Source organism: Polyodon spathula, chromosome 19 (genome assembly GCF_017654505.1).
Source record: "Polyodon spathula isolate WHYD16114869_AA chromosome 19, ASM1765450v1, whole genome shotgun sequence".
NCBI classification, from domain to species: domain Eukaryota; kingdom Metazoa; phylum Chordata; class Actinopteri; order Acipenseriformes; family Polyodontidae; genus Polyodon; species Polyodon spathula.
In genome coordinates, this window is record NC_054552.1 from 17,924,084 (window position 1) to 17,951,821 (window position 27,738).

The 27,738-nt window shown below is 37.2% G+C and overlaps 1 protein-coding gene across 6 annotated transcripts in view; it reads left to right on the top strand.

Moving 5' to 3' along the window:
* The window catches only part of LOC121294497 (CD276 antigen-like), a 124,858-nt gene that overhangs the window by 21,793 nt on the left and 75,327 nt on the right, over positions 1 to 27,738 (top strand). For 3 of the 6 annotated variants that reach the window (XM_041218253.1, XM_041218252.1, XM_041218254.1), the window contains exons 2-3: positions 19,430 to 19,529; positions 23,488 to 23,832. In XM_041218253.1, the coding sequence (XP_041074187.1) occupies positions 19,481 to 19,529; positions 23,488 to 23,832 (394 nt within the window). In that variant the 5' untranslated portion in view covers positions 19,430 to 19,480. Of the gene's footprint in view, positions 1 to 7,053; positions 7,067 to 13,583; positions 13,681 to 14,915; positions 15,022 to 19,429; positions 19,530 to 23,487; positions 23,833 to 27,738 lie in introns of those variants that run through there. The other 3 variants (XM_041218257.1, XM_041218255.1, XM_041218256.1) reach the window with 3 other exon arrangements.

Sequence of the window (27,738 nt, forward strand, 5' to 3'; positions counted from 1 at the left end):
GGGTAAAATTCAGTTACTCTACAGTAATGTTTTTAGTACACTTAAAATCAATGGTGTGCTTAGCTCTCCTGTTCAGGTGCAGAGGGGAATTCGCCAGGGTTGTTCCATGTCTGGGATGTTATTTTAACTCTCAATTGAACCATTACTCCACAAATTAAGGCTTTTGATATCTGGCTTGTCCATTCCACTTTACCAATGGGTCCTATAAAAGTGGTGTCCTGTGCTGTTGTTGTAATCTTTGTTTTGGAAAAAAAAGATGTACAAACATTAAATGATTGCTTGACATTGTTTGGAGAATTGTCCTCTGAATTTTGCAGTGTATTTTTATTAGGTGATTGGGAAGGCAGTAGGCCTCCAGATCTCCCCTCAGGGTTACAATGGAGTCAAGCAGTTTTTAGATATCTGGGAGTGTTCTTGGGAGGGGAAGGGGTGGCTAAAGAGAACTGGGATGGGGTGTTAGATATAGTCAAAAGTAGACTGCAGAGCTGGCGATGGCTCCTCATTAAATTATGAGTTAGAGTTTTAATGATTAACAACATAGTAACCTCCATGTTATGGCACAGAGTAAGATATGTAGACCCCCCTAGTATTATTAAAAGAGATCAAGAGACTGATTGTAGATTTTTTCTGGGACGGATTGTGCTGGATAAAGCAGAATGTGCTGTTTTTGCCTGTTGAAGAGGGAGGGCAGGGCTTGGTTGATGTTGTGAGTATGGTGGCAGCATTTAGACTGCTTTCTCTACGGAAGTTGCTCTATGCTCCCTTGGAGAGCGCTGGCTTTTTATTTTCCTCCAACGGGTGGGGAAGTTGGGTTTAGACAGACAGGTGTTTTTATTGAATACTGCACAGTTGGACTATGCTATTTAGAGTAAAATGAGATTTTAGGTGTGTGGGGTTATATTGGCTCTTAGAAGCTCTATATAATCCTAATTTGAAATGCCCAATTTTAGAGTCAAATAGTTTTAAGTGTTTATTAGCTACTAAAGGATTGATAAAAATTGTGCAGCTAGTGTATCTTAAAAAGCGAGCTTGGAAAAGCTCTGAGGTCCTAGCATCTGAGCTGGGATTGAGATCGGTTAGGATGATAAAGGTTTTTTTTTTAATACATAGCCTTGTCTACTGAGGGCATGAAGGCTGTGAGTCAGTTTTTCAAGGGGTACAGTTCTCAGGGTTTAGAGCCAGAGGTTTTTAAGCTTCACGTTAGACCTGCTGTCGATCAGGATGCTGACTTCCCAGGACACCTTTTACAGTTTGGAGCATTCTATAGCCTGTAATTTGGAGCGTTAGAAAAGAAAGCATTGTACAGGCTGTGTGTTAAGATAAGGAACTTCAAACTGTTGAAAGATGTCCCAGATACGCACTGGAGGGAGAGATTGGGTGTTGAAGGTTCTGTTAAACCTGCCTGGAATAACCTGTATAAACCACCAATCCAAAAAAGAGTAGGTGATCTCCAGTGGAGAGTTCTGCACACCATTGTTGCTGTGAACTCGTTTCTCAGTATTATCCAGTCAGAGGCAGATAAGTGTGTTTTTTGTCAGCACAGAGAAACTGTATTTCATTGTTTTTTGTTCTTTCCAAGGCTGCAGTCTGATGAATTTACTAGACGGGTTGTTCAATTGTTTAAGAATGAATTTCTCCCATGTTGTTTTCATATATGGGGTTAATTTTTCTAAGGGGAGTAAGTTGATGGTTAAATTTGCTACCTTTCTTATTGGTCAAGCTAAATTAGCCATTTTAAAAAGCAGAAAAAACAAACTGAGCAATGTACTGACTGCTGATGTAATATCTTTGTTTAAAGTGTTGGTGGCTTGCAGAGTGCAAGTTGATTTTCTGTATTATAAATTAGTACATCAATTGGAGTTGTTCGAAACAGTCTGGGCTGTTGGTGAAGTGGTGTGTGTAGTGGAAGAAGGAAGTTTAATTATGAAGGTGTGAGTTTTTAATAAATAAATAAATAGATAAAAATAACTCCATGTATAATAGTGTATATATCTTGTATTATTTAATTGTTGTTTTAATGTATAATTAAGATAATAAAGATCTTTTTAAAATAAAAAAAATAAAACATCTATCTCTTTACTGTAAGCAAGGATTAGGGTGTCCATTCCATATCTTCAGTTTCCTCAGCATTATTTAATCTTTGTTTCAATTTGATTGACAAATTGATATACAGCATTAGTGTGTCTTACCTATTGCCAGTACTAAAGATGGGCCGGTTAACCATTTTGGATTTTTCTTTTGAAGGTCATCTTTTCCAACAGGTTTCCTCCAAGTCCACTATCAGGCCATCTTACCTTATTTTTGGTTTCATTTACATTATTTTTGTAACTAGGCTCATCAAATTCTACAATCCACTCTTTCTTGCCAATTTGTATCGCATTCTCTTCAAAAAAATCAAACCGTGCAAATGACATTTTCTCTATCTTTACTGCTCTGTGAAGTGGTATTAATACTAAGGAGTAAATGAAAGCATGTCTTAATTATCTGGCTTTATAGATGAACTGTATTTACAACTGTACGGTGAAGATGAAACAGAGTTTAATAGGGCTTCCTGCCACTCCACCAGGGTGAATTTGAACTATGTAGTTTGCTTTGACAAATTTCACAACCAGTTCGCTCCCAGCCTAGGCTTACAGCTCAGTCTATGACTTGACATTGTTAAATTATTTAGCAAACTGAAAAATCAAGTGTGCAATTACCTCAGACCACTCGTGAACTGAAGCAAAAGTTCAAGAGCTAGTCATTTCAGTGATGTTCTGGAAATACTGACCTAAACAATGGTCATAGTACGTTGGTTTGGTAAAGTAGTCATTAAGCGAGAGAGAGACGCATTCTAACTGTTGCAAAATACAATACAACCCCGGCGGCCACAACACTTAACACAGTACACACTGTACAAACATTTTTTCAATTTCCCCGTTTGAATACACCCCCACAGTCCATGCAGTCCCCCCCCCCGCTATAGTATTGTACACTTTTGAAAATCCAGAATTAAACAATTTTTACGAATTAAGAATCTGTCTCTCCTATGATATGTTTGTTTAAAGTTAGATTGGATTCCAGATAACAGATCTACTCTTCCTAACTGTATTTCCTCTCTTCTGTAGGATGAGTTTGAAAATCAGCCACTATATCCAGGAGCACCGCTCAGTAAAAATGAAAGTGACCTGCTTATTATGGCCTTTGCATTGAAACATTGACTGACAGATTCTGCTTTGGATAATCTTCTTGAACTTATGGCATGTCATATTAAAGAGTAAAAGTTCAATTGTGCAGACTTGTCATTGATGGTGCTGCATTTTTTATGTAAAATAGGCCAATCGTACATCTGCCCTGAGAATGATAATGTAGATTCCTGTCCAAAATATGGTGAGGTGTTTAATAAAGAATTAACAAAAAGACTGATCACTTTTTCATCCAGCTCCCATTGAAAAAGCAATTGCAGGAACTGCTTAAAAAGAAGCTGTTTTAGATTCCACCCAGAAGAATGTCCACACTAGGAGCAGAGAGATAGGAGATGTCACACACAACTGTACCAAAAAGTAAGGAATTCTACGCAGTTTGGTCAGAATGACATTTTTCTTCAGTGGAGCAGTGATGGTGTCTCGGTATTTGTCATCCAGAAGCAGTTAATGGCCTGTTCAGGTAATGGTGAATGAACTCCCATACAAGTTAATAATCAACAACGTTCTGTTGTCATGTCTGTGGTTTGGCCCAGGAAAGCCCAGGATGGATAGATACTTGAGTGTTTTTGTTAGAGTTATAACTCTTAGAGAAGTAAGTGTGGTTCTTAAGGAGTTTGTAAACCAAACAAACTTTGTATGGTAAAAGTCACTTGACCTTTAATGTCCATCTTCTTCTGCAATTGCTTAGAGGTCTTAATGACTGGGGAGCCCTTTGGGCAACCTCTGCTTTCCCTTATGAAGGGTACAACAGGGTATTAAAAAAGCCTTTTCCAGGGTACACAGAGCATTTGAAAAGAAGTGTCTGAAATGTATACTGTGATTTAAAAAAAAAAAAAAAAAAAAAAAAAAGTAAACAGCTAAGCCCGTGAACCTGTACATATTTTGTTAAAGTGTTGCAGTGGAAAGGCTACTTGGTCATCGAGTTAAAGAATTACTTGTGTATGACAGGTTTATTTACAGTGATGTTTTGTATCACACTAAAAACTAGCCATGTAATGAAAAGGTCTAACTTTACAGCCAGATTGCAAAATAGTCATGTTGTTAAACTAACCTCTCTTCTGCAAGTAAAATGTAAAGGTGGGCCATACTCTGTTCATGGGAGAGAGATGGCTGTATTGACTCTGAAGAAACTGGAAAAAATTGCATATTTTATATACAGTAGAGAGTTTCGCATATCCTCAAACTTTCTCATTGAAATTCAAAAGAATGGTAAAACAGAGGCTATGTTTTTGGACCATTTGAAAAGGAAATGTGTTAGGATGTCAATTGATGATAAGAGTTGTGTGAATTTCATGCCAAATGAAGTTGAAAGGGATTAGGTGTTTCATACTTTTAAAATGTGAGTTTCAACCGGTGACATAACTAAAGCTGCTTTGTGCGATATCAGAGAAATCTACCTCTTCCACCAATGATTCTTCACACCACGTTAACCATGTTTTCGTCAGAATGTACAAAACAATGTTCATACTAAATTACTATTACTAAATTATTTAAGAATAAATAGATTCAAATGCCATTTTAATGTTGTTTTCTTGTTTTACTTTTACCTAATCTTGTTATGAGGTTGGCAATCATTGAACTCTTTGCTCCAATGTTAAGTTTTGTTATTTGTCATTTTTCTCCTATAGTTCTCTCTAAGTAGCTTTGAGCTAAATTACTGCTCTAGACTGTAAGTGACTGTCCATTTTTTAATTTTCTTTTTCCAAAAGTTCATATGATGCTTGCTATGACCTTTCAACTCTGTTGGCAGCATTACTTGACCTATTGGAATCAGGAAGTGCAACAAAACTGAGAATGACTGAGTAAACATCAAAAAAGTTGTACAGGAAAGATAAACAACAACAACAAAAGCCACTACAGTATCCCTTAAATACATTGGTTAAAAACAGTTCCGGTTAAATTTAGATAAACATGAAACATTATCAAGCCTTACAGCAAGGACATGTAGACATGTTTATCAGTGTGAGCAATACCTGTGTTTTCCTGATGTTTTTAAAAAAAAAACCATGAGTGACTGCAATTGTACTGCCATTTTCACAAATTCACAGTATAATGATAAGGACGCAGTACAACTCTGTTTTGACATCTGTAACGTGCAGTTTTGTGTGGTATACTGCCATTACGGATTCTGTCCCCTGTCTGAGAAGAGATGAGGTTAAGAGTTCAAAAACCATGTATGCAGATGAACTCTGCTCTTTTGCATTGTGGTTTAGATGCTCACTTGGGGTGCGTAGGGTTGCCAGTTCACGCCCAGCCTCCACCCTGTTACACATGTATGAACAGGATAATGTATTATTGTCAAAAAGAAAATGTATATGGTTAAAGGAGTTTTTACATCTGTTGTATTCTATATGCAATTTGCCATCTGCTTATATTTAATAAGATTAATGAATTATTTGGCTTAATGCCGAATGAAGTAGCAATAGATTAGATGTACCTTTTAGAAGCTTCTAAAGTGATGTGCACAAAAAGGTATTGGCTATTCAGTAAAATACAGATGTTTGTTAAGGTACTGTTAGCCTGATATTTTAAGTGTAGGATTTATTTTTTAAAAAAATGTGCATATTTGTATATAATAATGTATTATATCTATTTAAAAATTTGTATAATAAATTATTTCCATATTCATTATGACTGGTGCTTTGTCTTTTTTTAAATATTAAGGCTTACTTTTAGATATCTGCAGTCTACACTTGTGCTGTTTACTATTAAGTGCTTTTATTTCATTTAAAAAAGTTTATACACCCCAGCTATATTAGAAATATTTTAAAACAGAATAAAATAAAACTGAAACAGTTCTGCTTAAATCTATTATACACTGTTTTTCCTACTAATGTGCTATTTTCAGTATCTGGTAATTAAATACATAGGTTTATTAAACAAAACGTTAAGTATTTTGCTTTATTCAATCTATAAACCTAGTATATACTCCTAAAAGTCATTTTTACATTTTCAGTCCTAAGCAGAGTCATATTATTAATCTAAAGGCAGATCCTTTTGCATACTATTGGTGCAAACTTTTTGGTCCTATACAGAGTCCTATTGAGATACTATAGGAGGATACTTTTTAAAAATAATCCTATAGGATTCCTTTAAAATCCTTTTAGTCCTGTAATACTACTGTAGTATCCTATAGGACATTTCCGTAAGGGTTCCAAGTGCCTTGATTCGTATTTTGGTGACTTCTACTGCTTAGCAGGTGTCCACTGCCTTCTGTAAGGTAAGGGCTGGGTCTCTCAACAGTCTTTCTTTTAACACCAGATCACTTGTCCCGCACACAATTCTGTCTCTCAGGTTTTTAAAATTTAGAGTTTGAAATCTCTGTTTTAAATTTCCTTCACTGTTCGGTCACGTTGCCTTCTAGGCATAGTTTTGATAGCCGGCTCGGTTTTTTCATTTTCGAGAGACGTACCATTATTATTATTATTATTATTATTACTATTATTATTATTATTATTATTTTGTGTTTTTTTTTCTGTTTTCAGGTTCTTCACTTCTGACCATGTATTAATGTGTGTCTTATACAAAGATGAGTGCTATTTAATTAAAGAATCGTTATTATTTAGATCTAGAATATACCATGTGGTTGCATGTCGTGGTTTCATACGTGCCTCGACCGTACATGTTAATCAGCTTCTCTTACCCATAACCCTGAGCCTGTTACACAGTATCCTTGGGAACATGACGCATTAACACACTCATCTGAAGCTTGTAAGGTTGTTGATTTAATTTCTTACATTTATAATATTGATTGATTAATATTGAGAATGACTCATGATTGAACTTGAACAGAGTTGTATTTATTGATGCCAGGTCTTAAAACACACATGCATAAGAAGACATTAACATTAGACATGTTGAAGTGGTCACCTGCTTAAACGGTAGTTAGATAGTTGGCCATATTACCTTCCCATTGGGTGTCCCGTTGGGTAATTCTCAGCACGATGTTTGGGGAGGAGGATGGAAGCTGTCTCGGATGCATGTCTTTCTGAGTGCTTGTGTGTACTCGCAGTTTATACATACAGCTAAACACGCTCACGTGCTGTGCAAAAAAGACCTCTTGTTTACATTCTACTTTCCCTTTTCTCAGCATAGTTGTTTCCACAGAACATTAATTTCATTGCACACTTAATACCTGTTATCCCATTTCCTGTTGTGTCTCAAAGTACACTTGCCTAATATGATATGGAAACAGAACCAAAAAAATAATACAGTTTACTTCATTTATGATATGTATTAGTTTAATACTGTATTACCCCCAATGTTTACTTGTCCTACATACTTCAACATAACATGACAAACATGTTAAGATAAAAATAAATCTTAATTACAAAATTAATCAAATGCACCCTTCTACCATATCCTGAATGGTGTTTCACCTCCAGTACTGTTAATCCCAGGACACTCTGCCTGATGGGATCAATGGCGACACATTTTTTCAGTTGCATCGGGCAGTGTGTTCTGCATTGCGATCCGATTTTATAGGATTGGATGATTTCAGTTGGTGTGCAGAGTTTAATGATTATTTTGTGATGTGATTCCCTCGCATCGGCAGTCTGTTATACCCATTCACAAATCTCAAAGTCAGCAACCAATGAGTTCACTGCATGTGTGTGTGTGTATTTTTATATATATATATATATATATATATATATATATATATATATATATATATATATATATATATATATATATATATATCTCACACACACACAGCTCTGGGGAAAAAAAGGACGAGGACAGTTCGAAACAGGCTCCTAGGGGCAGGGCTGAAGTCGTGTAAAGCTAGAAAAAAGCCCTTCATCAATGAGAAGCAAAGAAGAGCCAGGCTGAGATTTGCAAAAGACCGTAAGGATTGGACCGTAGAGGACTGGAGTAAGGTCATCTTCTCTGATGAGTCCAATTTTCAGCTTTGCCCAACACCTGGTTGTCTAATGGTTAGACGGAGACCTGGAGAGGCCTACAAGCCACAGTGTCTCGCACCCACTGTGAAATGTGGTGGAGGATCGGTGATGATCTGGGGGTGCTTCAGCAAGGCTGGAATCGGGCAGATTTGTCTTTGTGAAGGATGCATGAATCAAGCCAAGTACAAGGTTGTCCTGGAAGAAAACTTGCTTCCTTCTGCTCTGACAATGTTCCCCAACTCTGAGGATTGGTTTTTCCAGCAGGACAGTGCTCCGTGCCACACAGCCAGGTCAATCAAGGTGTGGATGGAGGACCACCAGATCAAGACCCTGTCATGGCCAGCCCAATCTGCAGACCTGAACCCCATTGAAAATCTCTGGAATGTGATCAGGAGGAAGATGGATGGTCACAAGCCATCAGACAAAGCCGAGCTGCTTGAATTTTTGCACCAGGAGTGGCATAAAGTCACCCAACATCAATGTGAAAGACTGGTGGAGAGCATGCCAAGATGCATGAAAGCTGTGCTTGAAAATCAGGGTTATTCCACCAAAAATTGATTCCGGAACTCTTCCTAAGTTAAAACATTAGTATTGTGTTGTTTAAAAATGAATATGAACTTATTTTCTTTGCATTATTCGAGGTCTGACAACACTGCATCTTTCTGGTTATTTTGCAGGATTACTGATACACTGATACCCACACACTACTGTGTCTAACTTGCAAATATATAGTTACTGTTTCGGTTTGAATGAATTTTCTGACCTGCACATTTTGGAAAAAAAAAAAAAACAACAAAAAAACCTACTCTTCCAAGTTTGCAGCAAACAGAAATACTGCTTATTGTTTTGGTTTTTTTTGCTGTTTGAACATAATGTTGTAAAGGCAAGATAACATTTTTAGTAGTTTTCCGTGACCTTATCAACAGTATTTCAGTTATTTGCCAACAAGTTTTCTAAGGGAAAAACAAAGTGCTTTTTAACTAGCTGCAAGAAATAAATAATCGTATGATGAATAAATATTGTTGTGTTTTCATTGTATAATGCTCCCTTTTCCATGTGTTTTGTTTGAATTGGTTATTCAAGTTAAAAAGTTGTTATTACATTATGAAAATGTGTCTGTGCCACGTTATTTATTGCAAAGATGCAGCAATGCATGAATTGTTTAAAAATGCATTGTCTTCTTTATATCTGTACCTGATGTACACACAAGATTTTCTTTTTAACCAGAACTACTGTATGGCATCCTTTATTTTGTTAATTCGTGAGGCTAAAAGTCTTTCTTAGTGTTGCATATAATGGCTTTGATAGTTTAGCAATATTTTAAATAATTGTCTGAATCTTGAATGGATAGCCAAACATGAAAATACCATATCTGTTCCAGCACTATAAAATAGTAAGGGAAATTACTGGTTTCTGGCAGCTATATCTTTATAGAAATCATGCCATGTTACAGCAAATAAAACAGCAAGCATTAAAGAATAGGCTGGTGGATATAGGGACTGCGAGATAGCTACAGATTGCATGTATTGCAAGTTTGATTGAGTGATTGGCTGGGGTGTTCCAAAGCCTGGTGACCTCACCTTTGAACTCTAATTAGAGGGGATTGAATATTCATGGTACAGCCAGCCTGCTGCACTCTGACTCCCTATGCCGCCATCTTTAGCTCTCCTACTGTCTACTGTGAATATTCATGGGGCAGCCACCCTACTGCACCCTATGGCTCCCTGTGCCGCCACCTCCAGCTCTCCTACTGTCTACTCGGACCCAATTAAAAGCTAATTCAGCCAGGTAAGAGTAGGTAATCTAGGGAGGTTAATAATAAATAAATTAATAAATAAATTTAACTGTCTTCCAAGTAGTAAACATCTCGGACATTTCCTGAACGTTTAACCATTGTCAAAGATATGCATGTCCAATGTAGAGGCCAGCTGTAGTGTTTATATAGCAGAGTGTGTGCTGTGCAAGGTTATTCAAGTTATTTTTTATGCATGCAGAAATGCTGCATCATTATAAATTGACAGCACTTCAAAGGAGGGCTTCTCAAGGTGGCTTTTTTGATTGGTTACAAACATTCCCAATATGTTAGCATTTTAATTGTGCTTATTTCTAAAGTTTATCTGTGTAGGAAATTCTACACCCCCTTTGCGAGGGTTCGGAACTGCATGTGAAGAGAACAGTGGTGTTAATGAGGGCTCTGCCTTTAAGCTGAAAGGTGTTTTTTTTTTTTTTATGAGACAGACACAAAAGCTAATTTCCCACTAGGGGAAAAAAAAAAAAAAAAAAAAACGCACTGGCAGCAGCTTCCCTCAATCTGGTGCACTTAAGTTGTTGTGCTATATTACCGGACAGAGGATGTTGATGTTGGCTGAAAAATATACAGGATAATATATAATCTTTTCAGAAGAGCTACTTGTTTTTGTATTATTTTTATTTTTTTATTATTACTATGAGACTGTAGTATATACTAACTAGACTGTGATATTGATTTGATCCAGCCATTTAAAATGTATTTGTTTCAGATGAAACTATCTTCACATTAAAATTAGCTATATGGTTTGTTCTTCAACTATATATTAAAAATGTAGTATAGGGTGCAGTGTAAGATACAAGGTGATTTTCACCAACTCAAGGTCAGAGTGGCTAGTAAGCCCACTCATGTCAAAAGCCACTTGTGGGTCGCCCCTCTGCCTTGTGGTGGAGTGGGTATGCCCTTGTATTGTACAGAACACTATATATAGGGATCTGCTTAAATCACTGTAAATGTACTTATTTTTCACAGGTAGGATATGGAGTGATATTAGGATTTCACAGACTTTTCAGAGCACTATAAAAGCCTAAAAATAGTGGTACTTGCTTCCTTACTAAAAGTGCTGTTATTTGTTAAAGGCACACATGCAGTTACTGCCGACATTCTCTTTCTGGTGTGGACTTGCCCATACATTGAGACTGCACGTCTGCATCCACTGAAGTGGTTGGAAGTGTAAGCAAAGCTTTGCCAAGTTATACAGACTAATAAATTAAAAAAAAAAGTAAGTGAATTAAAATATAAAAAAAGTAAATGTTCACCTTTTGTTGCCTTATAGCCTGGAATTAAAATGCATTAAAATAGTTTGTTTGTTTGTTTGGTTTTTTTATCTACACATCCTACCCCACAACTTCTAACTTCCAAGAAAATATTCTAGAAATTTGTAGAAAATCAATTAAAAATAAAAACTGCAATAGCTTGGTTGGATAACCCAGATAACATGTGAATGTTGGGCCAGCATTGGTCTACCATACGCCAACATCATAAGCCAATGCAATTTTGCTCATCTGCCCAACATTGGGCCACCCACATTGGGTCATTGTTGATCCACTGTCATTGGGCCAATGCTGGTTTATTATGTTGGACCAACTTTGTAATAGTTTTTAAATGTTTGTGTCTAAATCATCACTTAATACTTAAAATTCCCTTGTCATCTTAAAAATCAGAATTGGGTCCACAAGTCCATTATTGCCCCCAGGTAGATTTGGTTGGTGGCCCTAGTGTAACAGCTAGTGATAGATCAGCAATGACACCAAGACCCTGGTAGCAAAAACAATTAGCAAAATAACAATGTAAAAAAAACACACACACGCACTTCACAATAGTTTAACAAGTTTATTAATACTCAGGTTTGAAACAGAATTAGTCACACCATTTTTTTTTTCAATATTAACTGACCACAGTAAGGAGATATACCATCATTTAGTGAGGTCAAACACAAGGTCATTTATTTGGATAGCGCTACTTGGTTTCTTATGTGTTCAATATTAACTATTTTAACTCTTTAAGGAGATACAAGACCATTTGACAATTTTTTATTTTTTATTTATTTTTTTTTAGAAAGGGCTTTCTATATGTTAAATAATAAATAAATATCTGCAGTGTAAGGTGAAATAAGCTGTCAAACGTTTTGTGATTTAAATGTAAATTTAAATCAGATTTCTTCTTAAACTTCTTAAATTTGAACTTAAAATTGTAGGAGGTAGTGGCATGATTATTTAGCAAGCAATATATATATATATATATAGTGTTTGGGTAAAATGAACATTTTTGTTTTATTCTATAAACTACTGACAACATTTCTCCCAAATTCCAAATAAAAATATTTTCATTTAGAGCATTTATTTGCAGTAAATGACAACTGGTCAAAATAACAAAAAAGATGCAGTGTTGTCAGACCTCGAATAATGCAAAGCAAATAAGTTCAGATTCATTTTTAAACAACACAATACTAATGTTTTAACTTGGGAAGAGTTCAGAAATCAATATTTGGTGGAATAACCCTGATTTTCAAGCACAGCTTTCATGCATCTTGGCATGCTCTCCACCAGTCTTTCACATTGATGTTGGGTGACTTTATACCACTCCTGGCGCAAAAATTCAAGCAGCTCGGAAGAAAACTTGCTTCCTTCTGCTCTGACAATGTTCCCCAACTCTGAGGATTGGTTTTTCCAGCAGGACAATGCTCCATGCCACGCAGCCAGGTCAATCAAGGTGTGGATGGAGGACCACCAGATCAAGACCTTGTCATGGCCAGCCCAATCTGCAGACCTGAACCCCATTGAATACCTCTGGAATGTGATCAAGAGGAAGATGGATGGTCACAAGCCATCAAACAAAGCTGAGCTGCTTGAATTTTTGCGCCAGGAGTGGCATAAAGTCACCCAACATCAATGTGAAAGACTGGTGGAGAGCATGCCAAGATGCATGAAAGCTGTGCTTGAAAATCAGGGTTATTCCACCAAATATTGATTTCTGAACTCTTCCTAAGTTAAAACATTAGTATTGTGTTGTTTAAAAATGAATATGAACTTACTTTCTTTGCATTTTTCGAGGTCTGACAACACTGCATCTTTTTTGTTATTTTGACCAGTTGTCATTTTCTGCAGATAAATGCTCTAAATGACAATATTTTTATTTGGAATTTGGGAGAAATGTTGTCAGTAGTTTATAGAATAAAACAAAAATGTTCATTTTACCCAAACACATACCTATAAATAGTAAAACCAGAGAAACTGATAATTTTGCAGTGGTCTCTTAATTTTTTCCAGAGCTGTGTGTGTGTGTGTGTGTGTGTGTGTCTATATATATATATATATATATATATATATATATATATATATATATAATCATCTATAATAATATATACTATACTCGTCTGTTTCGTCCAAACTGGACCTTTTTTGGATTGTAACACAGGCTTTTATCGACAATAGGTCAAGATCAGTTCTAAAGTTTCACCGACACAGTTATCAACACACACACACACACACACACACACACACACACACACACATATATATATATATATATATATATATATATAGATATATATATATATATATATATATAATATATATAATATTATAATGATAGATAGGTAGATAGATTCTCAAGTACTCACAGTATTTGTTTTTAGAATAGAATGATGACTTCTTACTAAAAATAATATTCTTTAGTTGCAGATTGTTGAACGCCCTCTTCTTTCCACCTTTGCTGCCCCAATTGAATTGTACAGCAAGTTTGATATTACCCTACCCATAATTCTACTTACTGTGGTTTTAAGGTTCGTACCACCGATTTACTGAAAATTTAGATATCTGAAAGAAAAATGTTAACTTTTCAGAAGAAAGATCTGTTGACAGGAGTATGTAAAAACAATGTCCCTCTGCTCGTAAATTTTGGATTTAAAATGGCAGTCTGAAATGAGTCTGAAAGTTATGCAATAACTATAACGTTACTTTTGTCCCACTTCTGTAAATTAAGATACACTGAGTTATGATTCCAGTAGGAAAGTTTTCCATTGCAATAGCAATAGCTGTTACCCATTCTTGGCTGGTTGGATGTCAGCAGTGTGTTGTGGAGGGACTCTGCAAGGGGGTTAATGGAATTGTAATTGCTGGAGTTTGAAGTACAGGTGGCACCAGGGGAGGTGTGAGTTGAGTTAGCAGTTGTCTCTTTGGTTGATTTGGAAACTCCTCCTCCTCCTCCTCAGGTGATGATGAAGCATACTTCTGGGTTGATCTTCAAAATATCATAAATTAGACATTCATAATAGTTTTAATTTTGACAACTTCTTAATTTATAAAACTTTCAATTAATGTCGTTAAGACAGGTTTCCTGGGATTTGTCAATATATATTTACCCTTCACATCGGTAAAACAATTGTTAAATGCCTGCACCAAGCAAAAAAGTGATAACCTGTTTAATGAACTTGCAATAGAAATCTAATAGAAAAAGAGTGCACTATACTTATGAAAAAAGCATTAAAATTGGACATTAATGAGTTAATGGTCACATCCAAAAATACCTTATTCTTCTCTTCTGGCTTGTCCCCTCATCTGACTGCAAGCCAGAATTAACCTTCGATTTTTTAAATTTGACTCTGGCCTCTGCATACATATCTGGAATGTTTGTGTTAATGATATTGATTAGCTACAGTTTTGACAGAAGGTAAATTGAGTGCTAAACAGCAGAAGATAAACGGCAGTTTCCCTTGTTTTTACTCCCCCACATACTTAAATAATTTTTCATGCAAAATATTTTGAATATCATTATAGACTCACAGTATTTTGGCATTTGATCAAATATGCAAGAAATTATCCATATAAGACAGCTACTACTAGCCAACCGCAAAGCCCACACTTTTGACACTTTATAATATTTGACTAGGACATACATACAGACGTTATATCAATAACAAAATAATTAGAAAAATAATAAAATGTATAGTACTACTAAAACAGCATCACCTACCTGTTTTGAAAATTACCCTAACAGGATACAATGGCCGGGTGGGGCGAGCAGGTGTACGTGTCTGCACTGTCCTGGCTGCAGATTTAAATGGTGGCCAGCAACATTGACTTCCTCCCTCCACCAACCAATTAGCTGGTATGACCTCAACTTCGTAAGTTTCTGTGAATTCTGTTATGACATACATAACTTTCCTATTTAAAATCAATAATGAAATGTAAGCATTTTAATAATGATCAAAGCCAGTCACACAGTATTTTAGTCAGTTCTAAAACAGACAGCCACACTATGTCAGCTAGCTGGCATTAAGACTTGCTTACCTTCATAGTTTAGTACTTTCTTCAGGTTCATTCCATACAGAACACACATAAAATCTAAACTTAATTTTGACCTATTGACTAAAGCGACAGAATCCAATACTAGAACTTGCCCAGGTTCTTGGAACATCGTATTATTTATAAATTTCAATGTTAGTAAGGTAATGGCATGTAGTTAGTTGAAAATAATTTACAGTTAGTTGAACATGAATACTGTATTTTAACATTAACAACTGATTGAGGGTTAATTAAAGATTTAATGTTTTATACTTATTTCTGCCTTGCAATAAAAAGTTTTACATAAAAAAAAAAAAAATTAAAAAAAAAATCAATTGTGATGAGCAAGCGGCATATCGCTGTATGTGTGCTGAGAATGTCTGCCGTGGAAGAGAACATATTTAGCTGTCACACTTGACAGAGGGAAAGTTACAAAAGTACAAGTAACAGTTGTGAAACCTGGTAGATTCCTAAAAGTGGATATGCAAAGCAGTCACAGACTGTTCTTAACTTCGCAAACACCAGATATACTGCTCCACTGCTGTGCAGAAGCAAGTTGCGTACTATTGCCAACATTACTTCCAATTTTGACACAGTTGTTTCCCTTGGAAATCGATAAGCTGACTTTATCTCCCTCAACCTCTTTGTATTGCAAGGAACATGCAAACTCTCTAGGCAGTGGACCATCATGGTGTTCCTTTTTTAGGAGCTCTTTTTTTTTGCTCAAGATTTTGTATTGATTTTCCTGTCATTTCTGACAGTCTGCATACCACCTGCTGGACTGGGTATGATGGCTTTCTCACCATTTTCTTCAGCTGTCCCAGAACATTTTCAAATGGAAATGCAGAAATGTTGGCTAAATGCACCAAACATCTTTATGTCATCAGCTAGGTGAAGGACTGAATGTATGTTATATACAACCTTTTCCTTCCAATACAGGTTTAAGAAATGTTCAACAAACAAAGCCAGCAGTTTCTGTGCATAGTCACAGTGTGCTTAGAAGAATGTAAAGTCCTACAGAGAACAGTATGCAATTGTCCAAAAAAACCCTGTCCCACAGACCTGTATTTGTATTGTACACACTCTGACCGCAGTCTGTCTACTTCCTAGCTGTCCTTACTGTATCTATTTAAATTTAGAATAACAAATAGTAATAACGTGTTTTTTTTTTTTTTTTTTAAACTCAATCAAAGTGTTAATCGGCAACAACTCTATGGTTTTATTCACAAGTTGTAAAACAAATGGATGCAGACTGACATTTAATAACTATTTCAATGGATCACCAGCAACACAGACACAGTACCTGTTCTCTGACAGCACTTTGAATACACTTTATGAACACAACAAACAGCACGATTACTAATAACACATTAAAAAAGAGGCCTAACAGTATACTGATATTTAGGCTAGCTGGCTGCTCAAACATGCACTCAAATCTTATTACTATTTTTATTTTTCTTTTCTTTTTTTTTTTTTTTTTTTTAAAACAGTTAACTTAAAATGAAATGTTAGTTTCAAAACAATAATTATACACAATAAGTACATTGAATATCAAATAATTATATTAATAAGGTGGGCTACTATTTAAGCATTAAAAAAGTAATTGCCTGAATGGGGGTTGTGGTCGAAATCCAAACGTAATGCCAAGGCAAAGAGTTGTTGAAGAATATTAATTAAACAAAAAGGAACAATTATCTAGGAAGATAGGAAGGACGGTATAAATAAAACAAGGTTATCGTCTCCTATGCAGTTTTAAAAATGATGATTCAACCGGGGAGGTGCTGCTTCAAACTAATGCTGCACGTCCAGGGCACAGACAACACTGCCAGCTCTCACAATTTAAATTTGAACAACAATAACAAACTAAATGTACAAGATTTTTCGCAACTCAGAGTTAGCCAAACTGCCTATCTCCGCAGGGGCATACTGTATTTGAGTACAGTAGGTTGTTGCTTTACCGACAGAGACATGCCGAGCGCAAACCTCTGTTGGCCCAATGATGACTGCCAATCACGACGGTGGCCGACGAATCCGACCAAAACCCAATGTTGGCCCAACCTTCACTTATTATCTGGGAAGTATCCATCCCCTTGTAATAGCAATCCTAAATTAGCTCAGGTGTAAACAATCGTCTTCAAAATTACACATCAAGTTAAGTTGCCTCCACCTGTGTTAAATTGTAGTGATTCAAATGATTTCAGGATAAATTCAGCAGTTCCTGTACGTTCCCTCTACTGGGTAGTGCTTTTCAAAGCAAAGACTCAATCATCAGCACCAAGGTGCTTTCAAAAGAACTCTGGGACAAAGTTGTTGAAAGGTACAGATCAGAAGATGGGTATAAAAAAAATATCAAAGGCCTTGAATGTCCCGTGGAGCAAGGTCAAGACGATTATTAAGAAGTGGAAGACCCAAGACCCTGCTTAGATCAGGCCATACCTCCAAACTGGATGAACGAGCAAGAAGGAGACTGATCAGAGAGACTACCAAGAGGCCAATGGCAACTTTACAAGAGCTACAGGCTTTTTGGCCAAGATTAGTCAGAGTGTGCATTTGACAACAATATCCCAAGCACTCCACAAATCTGGCCTGTATGGTAGGGTGGCAAGAAGGAAGCCATTACCCAAGATAGCCCACCTTGAATCCTGTTTTGAAGTATGCAAAAAAAACACTTGGGAGATTCTGTAGCCATGTGGCAAAAAGTTTTGTGGTCTGACAAAACTAGAATGAAACTTTTTGGCCTAAATGCAAAGCGTTATGTTTGGCACAAACCCTACAAAGTGCATCACCCAAAGAACACCATCCCTACTGTGAAGCATGGTGGTAGCAGCATCATGTTATGGGGATGTTTCTCATTGGCAGAGACTGGGGCACTTGTCAGGATAGAAGGGAAAAAGAATGGAGCAAAGTACAGAGAAGTCTTTGAGGAAAACCTGCTGCCCTCTGCAAGAAAGCTGAAACTGGGACGGAAGTTCACCTTTAAGCATGACAATGACCAAAAGCACACAGTCAAAGGTGCACTGGAGTGGCTAAGGAACAAAAAGGTAAATGTCCTTGAGTGGCCCTGTCAGAGCCCAGACCTAAATACAATCTAAAATATGTGCCATGACTTGGAGATTGCTGTCCATCAACGCTCCCCAAGGAACCTGACAGAGCTTGAACAGTTTTGTAAAGAAGAATAGTCAAATATTGCCAAATCTAGGTTGTCAAAGTTGGTAGAGACCTATCCCAACAGACTCACAGCTGTAATTGCTGCCAAAGGTGCTTCCACCAAGTATTAGCTCGGGGGTGGAGACTTACCCAATCATGATCTTGCAGTTTTGTATTTTTAATATACCATTTTTTTTCCCCCTTACCAGTGTGGAGTATGGTGTGTAGATAAGTAGGGAAAAAATCCTCATTTAAATGCATGGAACTTTGAGGCATGGACAACAAAATGCGAAAAAAGTTCAAGGGGGTGCAGTCCTTCAATAGGCACTATAATGTATGACTTGCCTGGTGACTTTGGGCAAAGCTCTATATAAAAATTTTAAATAAGTTTTATATTGGGCTTTCTTCAGGCAAACCACGGTCTGCCCACTGCTTTTCAGGCAAAGTCCAAATGTCTTTCGGAACAAAATGAACATCAGAAACCCCACTGACACTTGCGTATAAAAAGGACAGTATTATCAGTAACGTGATAACAGCCAATAATAATAAGGAGTTTTATTAAACTGTCCAATGCTCGAAATGGATGCAGTTGCTAGGTGGAACATGATCAGCTGATTCATGTTTCAGAGTGTTTGACAAGCTATCTAGTTGGAGAGCGTACTCAGCAGTGAGTGAGAGTGTAAGTTAAGTACGTAATGCATGTCTATATTTTAATAATTTGATTAAAATAAATTAGTCTTATATATTTCATTAAATATTTAGTTAGTTATGATAGTTATGTCGTCAATAAAAATATATTTTTAAATATATGCCTATTTTCTGAAACCTGATTTTTTTGAGAGTGAGTGAGTGACGCTACTCATACAAAACCCAGAATGAAAGATCTTTTGTGATTTCATTTTGGACTTGTTTGATGATGCCAGGAATTGCAATGTACTGTAAATCTGACCATGTTTGTGGGGTACCGCGTTCTCATCTCTCTTCCTCTTGCTGTAAATATGACCATGATTGTGGGGTACTGTTTTCTTATCTCGCCACCTCTTGCTGGAACATGTTTGTGGGGTACTGCGTTCTCATTTCACTTCCTCTTGCTGTTTCCAGGTTTGAAATCTCCCACTGTGAGTCCCCTCTAGCGCCCCTCCTGATTTCAGGATGCTCCTGATCCTCCTCACCCCAGCCTTGTTTGCACTGAGTGTGTTTGGTGAGTACCACAATGTTTACCACTTTGCTGCCTAGCAGCTGTCTGAAGCTAAGCCAGGCTGGTCCTGATCAGTCCTGGGGATCTGGTCAGTACTTGGATGGAGGGTTGCAGTGTGTAAAACAAAAAATGATCAGCGCCACTGTTACCCAGCTGCTTTGTTCAGCACCTCCTCTATTGTGGGAGAGAACAGTGAAATGGATATCAATCAATCAATCCAATTTATATAGGGCCTTTCATAATGGATCACCATCACAAAGCGCTTTAAAAGATGCAGTAACAAGAAGAAAATCCATAGCACTTTAAATACAGAGAAATGCATAATACATGATATACAGTAAAAAAAAAAAAAAAAAAAAAAAAAAACTGCATAATGCATGATCGTGCCATAATACGAAATAGTAGCAATCAAAATGCAAGACGAGAAAGAAGAAAAAGAATGCGAGAGAAAGGAAGCAGTAATCACAATTAATGGGAGTTAAAACATTGTGATTATCTTACATTTTTCAATGATAATATATTGTCAATCCCTACTTCTTAGCTGCAATTGTATGTGGAGTTAGGCATACTGTGGTCTCCAGTATAAGTCCCAAATCCCTGTGGGACCTGCATCTCCACTAGGACCCCATTGCGAGAGGACAATCCCTCCATTCTTGAATTTAATCAGTTCAGCTCCTTCCTGCCTCAGCTAGCTCAACAGCACATTAAAAGAAACCATTAGGGGGAAAAAAAGCTATTGAAAACCAATACTCTTGTTAAAATCTGACCAGTCTGAAGAGTAACAGGCTTTTAACACCCCTGCCTTGAGGTAAAGAATTTGCCTTTATACCAAAAAAATGTTCATGCTTTTGTAAGAAAGGGGGTGGGGGTGAATCTTCAGTTAGTGTAGGTGCTACTAATGCTTGTTGGCCCTGAGGATTTAGTAGGTAGTAACGTGACTGGAGTGAGGCACCTGGTATGGTATTTCTGTTCCTAAAAAAAGCCGGTTGCAGTGACATGATTTAAAAACATTTCCGTTCTGTCATTTCTGAAATCATACATGTGTTCAACCGAGAAGACACTCTTATACATTACACAGCTCAGTTTTAATGTAGTTACTTTTCCAGGCAGAAGGGGGCAGTATTGTCACAGTTTTCAGTGCGTGAATAGCTGCATGCTTTTATTTTTTTGCTCTGCCAGGCGCTGTCTGTTAGCTGTTCACTTTTGTTTTTGTGCCATTGCATGAGGTCGTTACACTGTCCTTTCCAGTCCAGACCAAGGGAAACAGTCATGTTAGGCTGTCTAAGTTTGCTTTTGTTTTTCCTTAGTAACTACAACAACATGAAAGAACATTTCCCTTTGGAAAAATTGAAGGTTACAGCACAGACCCATCACATCTTTGAAATCTATTGTGCTCATTTTTATAGCTGTAGGGTATTTGGCAAGGCAATTACACAGAATATGCAACAGAACTTTTTAAAATATGACTATTTTACTAAGGGGTTGACTTAATCAGTTTATACAGTGTCGATTTATAAGCAACTGCTGAATTTTATTAGAGCATTCTGCAGTACCACGGAATCCCCCTGGGTGGCATCAGCTACTTCTATTCTACTTCTACTTCTACTCCAGGAGAACCAAAGGTAGGTGGCTGATGCAATCCAGGGTGATTTAAAATTCCATTTTGTTATCAAGGTACAGGCTGATCAAACTCAACATGGGATCTCAACGTGGAGGTCACAGAGGCTGTTTTGGGGCTTCCAGAAATGACCACATCCTGTTGCTTGCTCAGCCAATCCGAGAATATCAAATGACCAATCAAATAATTTCCATTCAACCACGTACTGTAGGTGTGTTTAATAACTGTAAGCAATTAAGTTAATGTTCACAAATGTTGTTCAGCAAGCATCAGATCCCTCCTTTTACACTATCAGCTTCGGTATCCTGCCTGCACCACCCCAGTTGGGTAACATTTTGTATTACTAAAATTGACAAATAGAATCACAGAATCTGCCCTTATAGACCGCACATAGTACTTGTGCCCCAAGAACACCCCGAAACACGTGACTGTACCTTTGCAGTCTCCAAGTAATGTATTTCGTCATAGTCCCAATGGCTTAGATTTCTGCATTCACACACCATGGGGCCTGGAGAAGACATTTCCTCTTGCAACAGTGCTGGTTCTCTATTGAAAGGAGTGGCTATTGAGGGAGCAGAAAACCAGCATTGCTGCAGGAGGGAGCATGATCTGGATACACACTACAATGCGCACAAGAGAAATTGAGATGATGTTGAAAAATGTATTGCTGCTATTCAAACAATGCAGGGCACTGAAAAGCTAAAGCCATGCATTTCTTGTAAACAAGGCAGGATGTTGTTTAGTGCAATAGTTGATAATTTACCGACCACTGCTGCCTGTTTTGGTAAAATCGGTTATTAATACAATATATTTTGTATTTTAATATTATTTATGTAATATTTTAGATGTATTTTTTTAAATCTTGTTGGTAGATGTGTCAAGGCCTTTTTTTGTCTAGGTGTTTTTAAATTACTATTTTATTTTACTGTTTGTTTGTAGCTGATTAGTCTTTTATTAGGTCTATATAAATCAACTGCTGGTTACTGAAAATAAAAATAAAAACATACTTCATTGTTAATTACATAGTGTTTGTTTTTTCTTCCCCCTCTGACCTTAATTGTAACTTAAGGTCTTATTTGTTCCTGTTCTTGGTCTTTTGAACTTCAATTCAGGGACAGCTTCAATTTAAATAAACACACCTTTCAATTTCAGAGTGCATTTGATGTGTTAAATATATTTGTCTTATTTCCACATCTCACTTTTTGTATGGTATTTTTTTAATGTATGAAAACTGAACGATTTAAACTCTTTAGCCAAGTTATCAATTGAAAAAGACATGATGGCTGACATTACTGACTTTAATAATAAATTTATCCAAAACTTTCCCACAATAAGACATTACAGAGCAAACTTTTTGTATTGCTTCCAACAATAAAGATTTCCACTGGACAGTGTTTAGACCACTGTGGTGTGATCACCCAAAAGTTTGCCCACTAGCCGCCACTGAACGCAGGTTAGATATGCACAGTAGTTAGTACAGCTGTCCTGTCCCAGTCTATACCTAAAGTGCAGGGTCGCAAATTCTGACTTAATGCACTTTGAGATGAGCAAAAGCAGCAACTTGTCATTAAGGGAAAGGCAGATAACTCAAGGCGTTTCATTGTTAACTCTGAACAAAACAGGAATTACTCCTGCATTTACTAGTAAAACTTTAATTTAGTGAAACTTTTATCTGAACTTTCCAGACTCCACTGTAATGCTCTTCCCTGAAGCTACAGAGGTCTGCAAACCCGCTGCCTCACCTGTGACTGCTAAAGTTTTTGTTGTCTGTGTTCTGCAGTCCTGCAGCTGGGCAGTATGAAACTGCCATCCTGCCAGGGATTGGTGAAGTAAAGAGCCAGGATCAAGGAGTCTATCTCTGTGGGATTTAAAAACAGGGAGCAGGGCTTCCCTGCTCTGCTGTGATACAGGGCTATATTATATCAAAAACATGCAGTTAAAATGAAAGCCTATCTGAAAAGTATATGTCCATGTTATTTTCGGCACTTGTGTTACCATAAAAAAACGGTGTATAAGTCGCACCCCTCTTTTGGAGACAACAATTTCAGGAAAAAGGCTGTAGGTCACACCGATGTATAAATCGCTCCCCCCTTATTAGGACCCCCTAAAAATATTTAGAAAATAGGCTTATACAAAAGTTTTTGAATATTAATACCCTGTAAACTCAAAACGAGAGGCATATTTTACATTTTTACAATAAACAAATAAAGACATTTTTTTTTAACCAGAGTTGATATTCTCTTTACAACCCACAATTATGCTGACACAGGCTTTCTCTCTGTGGGACATGCTGTATATTGCAAAAGCGTTGTTGTACAGTGTTGGTCCTGCACTCTCTTCCAGCTGCTCTGGATGTCCAGGTGCCTGAGGACCCTGTTGTGGCCCGGTTTGGGAGTGACGTCACCCTCAACTGCTCCTTCTCCAGTGGCTCTGCCTTCAACCTGTCGGACCTCAGCATTTTCTGGCATCTGACAGATACCAAGCGGCCGGTGCACAGCTTCTCCTCGGGGCAGGACCAGGACCAGGGGGGCAGTTACAGCAACCGCACCCAGCTGTACCCGGGGGAGCTGCGGTCTGGCAACGCCTCCCTCTTACTGCGCAGGGTCCAGATCCAGGACGAGGGCAGCTTCACTTGCTTCGTGAGAATCCGCGAATACAACAGCGCCGCCCTGCTGCTGCAAGTGGCAGGTGAGACACAGTCATTCTGCCGTTTTCCATGCTGCTTTTGCCATGGTTATGCTTTACATTTCTTATAGTTTGCCATGTTTCTTTAAAATATGTTTTACCATACCTCTCTGGCCTTTGCAATGCTTGCCTGTGCTTTATGTCTATGGTAAACTTTTATAAGGGATCTTTTCATTGTAAATTCAGGAGTAAAGATAATCATATCATTAACTTCCTCTTGAATTTACAATGAAAGATCTGTCAACTCATCTTCGAGTTGGGGAGGGGAATTGCATTTTGATTGGAGAGATATCCCTGAAGTTTATCCCGCGAATATTTCACTACAGTTAATATTTAGTTATTTTATCTTTGGGTTTATGAAGATTTTGGATGATTTAGTATGATTTCTGTTAAGCTTGCTGAATCTCCTGTCAAAAAATAAATACAACTCGTCTGGCTTTCTGTCTATCATCTAGTTTTACTTTTGATTTCAAAGTTCAGCAGATGCTGCTTATTAGCAACCTCTTGGTTCCCAGAAAAAAAGTCATTATCTGATTTGGATGTTGGAGGCTTCGGAGATGTCATTCACTTGGTGAACAACTAATGGTTGTTTAAAAAGGCTTAAAATGGGAGTCTAACCTCACCATTACATCATCGTTCATATATGAACAATTTCTAGTGGTGCCGTAGGGGAAGAGTTAAACTAGGATGGTATGATACAGTGTTGCATCTCCAGTTATTGGGCTGTATACATGAAAGGTTTTTGTTTGTAAATAACTTTTTCCATGGTACTCGTGTTTCATTTAAGTTAAGGAGGTGTATAAATGAGGTTTACGGTTTCATATGATGTTTGCCATTGTGTATGCTCAGTCAACATAGTATTCATCAGAAAGTGAGTTGAACCATTGCAGCCCAAATCAAACTGATTCAACACAGTGTCCAGAGATTTACAGACATGTAAGCACCATTTCCATAGTCAATAAGAGGCAGCAGATGCTTGTAAAACAAGCGTTTTTGCTAATTTTGCATTTATTTTTATTCAGGTAGTTTCATTTACTGTGCATGCAATGAAATTAATTTAGTTTGTTTTATTACTTTGTTGCTGCATTCCATCGGCATATTGATTTGAATTCAAGTATAAAGGCCTTACCATAGTCATACAGTGCCTATAGAAACTCTACACGCCCTTGAACTTTTTTCACATTTCATTGTGTCAGTGCCTCAGAGTTTCATGCATTTTTTGCTTCCCACTTCTCTACACACCATACTCCCACACTGTTAAGGGGAAAAAAGTTATATATAAAAAATACATGCAAATACAAAATTTGCATACTTCAAAACGGGATTCAAGGTGGGCTATCTTGGGGAATGGCTTCCTTCTTGCCACCCTACCATACAGGCCAGATTTGTGGAGTGCTTGGGATATTGTTGTCATATGCACACTTTGACTAATCTTGGCCAAAAAGCCTGTAGCTCCTGCAAAGTTGCCATTTGCCTCTTGGTAGCCTCTATGAACAGTCTCCTTCTTGCTTGGTCATCCAGTTTGGAGGGACGGCCTGATCTAGGCAGGGTCTTGGTTGTGCCATACACCTTCCACTTCTTAATAATCGTCTTGACCTTGCTCCAAGGGATATTCAAGGCCTTTGATATTTTTTTTTATACTCATCCCCTGATCTGTGCCTGACAACTTTCTCCTTAGTTCTTTTGAAATCGCCTTGGTGCTCATAGTTGAGTCTTTACTTTGAAATGCACTACCCAGCAGAGCCTACCTATCTTGAAATCATGCAAATCACTACAATTTAACACAGATGGAGGCCACTTACCTTGGTGTGTGATTTTGAAGGCGATTGGTTACACCTGAGCTAATTTAGGATTGTTATTACAAGGGGGGTGGACACTTGCCCAACCAAGCTGTTTGTTTTTATTTTTAATTAATTTTCTACAAATTTCTAGAATATTTTTTTCACCTCGAAGTTGTGGGGTAGGATGTGTAGAAAAAAAAAAAAAAAAAAAAAAATATATATATATATATATATATATATATATATATATATATATATATATATATATATATATATTTATATGCATTTTAATTCCAGGCTATAATAAGGCAACAAAAGGAGAACATTTTTAAAGGGGGTGTAGACTTTCTATAGGCACTGTATGTATTATAGCAGAGGTTTTCAACTTTCTTTTGAAACTGTACCCTGTCTGGAGTTTTCAGCTCAAGTACCCCTTTTACAATTTTCACTTGACAATGGTACCACAGTTGCAATAAAAAGGCAGAATATTCTTATTAACATTTCTTTTTTCCCCTGTTTTTATTTAACAGAACAGTATGAGACTGCTGGTTTAGGACATAATACCAAACAGTAGGGTTCATTCTTAAAACTTTTAATTTGTCTTTGGACATACAGAATTAAGACAGCATTTGTAATTCTCTTTGGAAACACTATATTCACTTTATATTCAGCAAAGTTATAATTGTTACAAAACAGTCTGCTCTGTAAATGTTTATCACATTTAGTTACCATGTCAGCATAATTCTGTGCCATTTAAAATGTTTACAATATCAACAAAATTAACCAAGATACAACTATAGTAATAACAACACTGATAAACTTTTGTTCATTAAAGCCAACATAAAAATGATCCAAACGGATTTGGTATAACTTTGCCGTTTTTTTTTTTTTTTTTTTTTTTTTTTCCAATCTGCGGTTCACTTTGAGCTGCTAAACAAAAGTGAAATATTTATGCACAGTGGTTTAGAGAGAATATATAATACTGTAAAAAAAAAAAAAATAAAAAAAATCATTTCTATTTGCATTTCTGAGTCATCCTGCGTGTACCCCTATGACCCTTAGAAGTACCCATAGAAGAGTTCTAGCTTGAGTTTTTTGCTGACATGAATCTAGATGCATTTTAAATTAGAAGTGTTTCCTCATCAGAAACTTTTAAAATACTGACACCTCAGTCACTTTGAAGCAAACATGTTGATGAAATGACTTCAATTTCAAAAACCCTAAGCTGCAGTTCTCAGACTTGACTCGCCACCTCCGGCCATCCGCTGCAACAATGGGGTTACCAGGGAAAAAAGTAAATCAAGTTTAATGTCTCTTAATGCATTGTTTTCTTCTTTCTACATCCTATTTGTATAATACATTCATATGAGTGATACATTAATTTGGTTCACTGCATTGCTCTGCCATATTAAAATGAGCAGTCTTGAAACAGATGTGACATTTATTATACCAAACTGCAACACAACATGAACACAAAACTGAAATCTGTCAGTATCTGGTAACCGGCACAGAATCAATGAGTTTCTGTATTCCGCTCTGCTCCAGGCCGTGGTCGAGTTTCCAGTGAGATTCTGTATTCTGCTCTGGTCCAGGCCGTGGTCAAGTTTTCCCTCAGTTGTCTATCGAGGTGCCCACAGACATATTCGATATGGTTAATGCCATGACTATGAGGAGTCCAGGGATGAAGCTGCAGCCCCTGTTGTCTTCTGTCTTCCTGCAGATGGTGCAATGTAAACCGCAGTACCCCTTGGCGCAACAATGGTATGAGGTGGATCTGAAGGATAGCAATGCAACGTGCTGAATTGAGACATCCCTCAAAGAACACAGACTCTGTCTTTCCACTAAACCAAATATCACCATGGCTCTGCCGCCACCATGTTTTACTGTTGCCTTTAGGTGATCATTCTGAAAATCATCTCCAGCCCTCCTCCATACCCAAATGCACCTATTCAAATGGAATTGATGAAATTAGGGACATCCTGAGAATAAAACAGTCCTCCAAAACTGTCTGTCTACAATCTGCTGGGCACGGTGCTTTCTGCGCTGTACATCTTTATGGGTGACCTGAGGATTCAGTCGGGAAGTCCCCTGTCCCCAGCACACTGTGTCCCCAAACCCCATGATATGA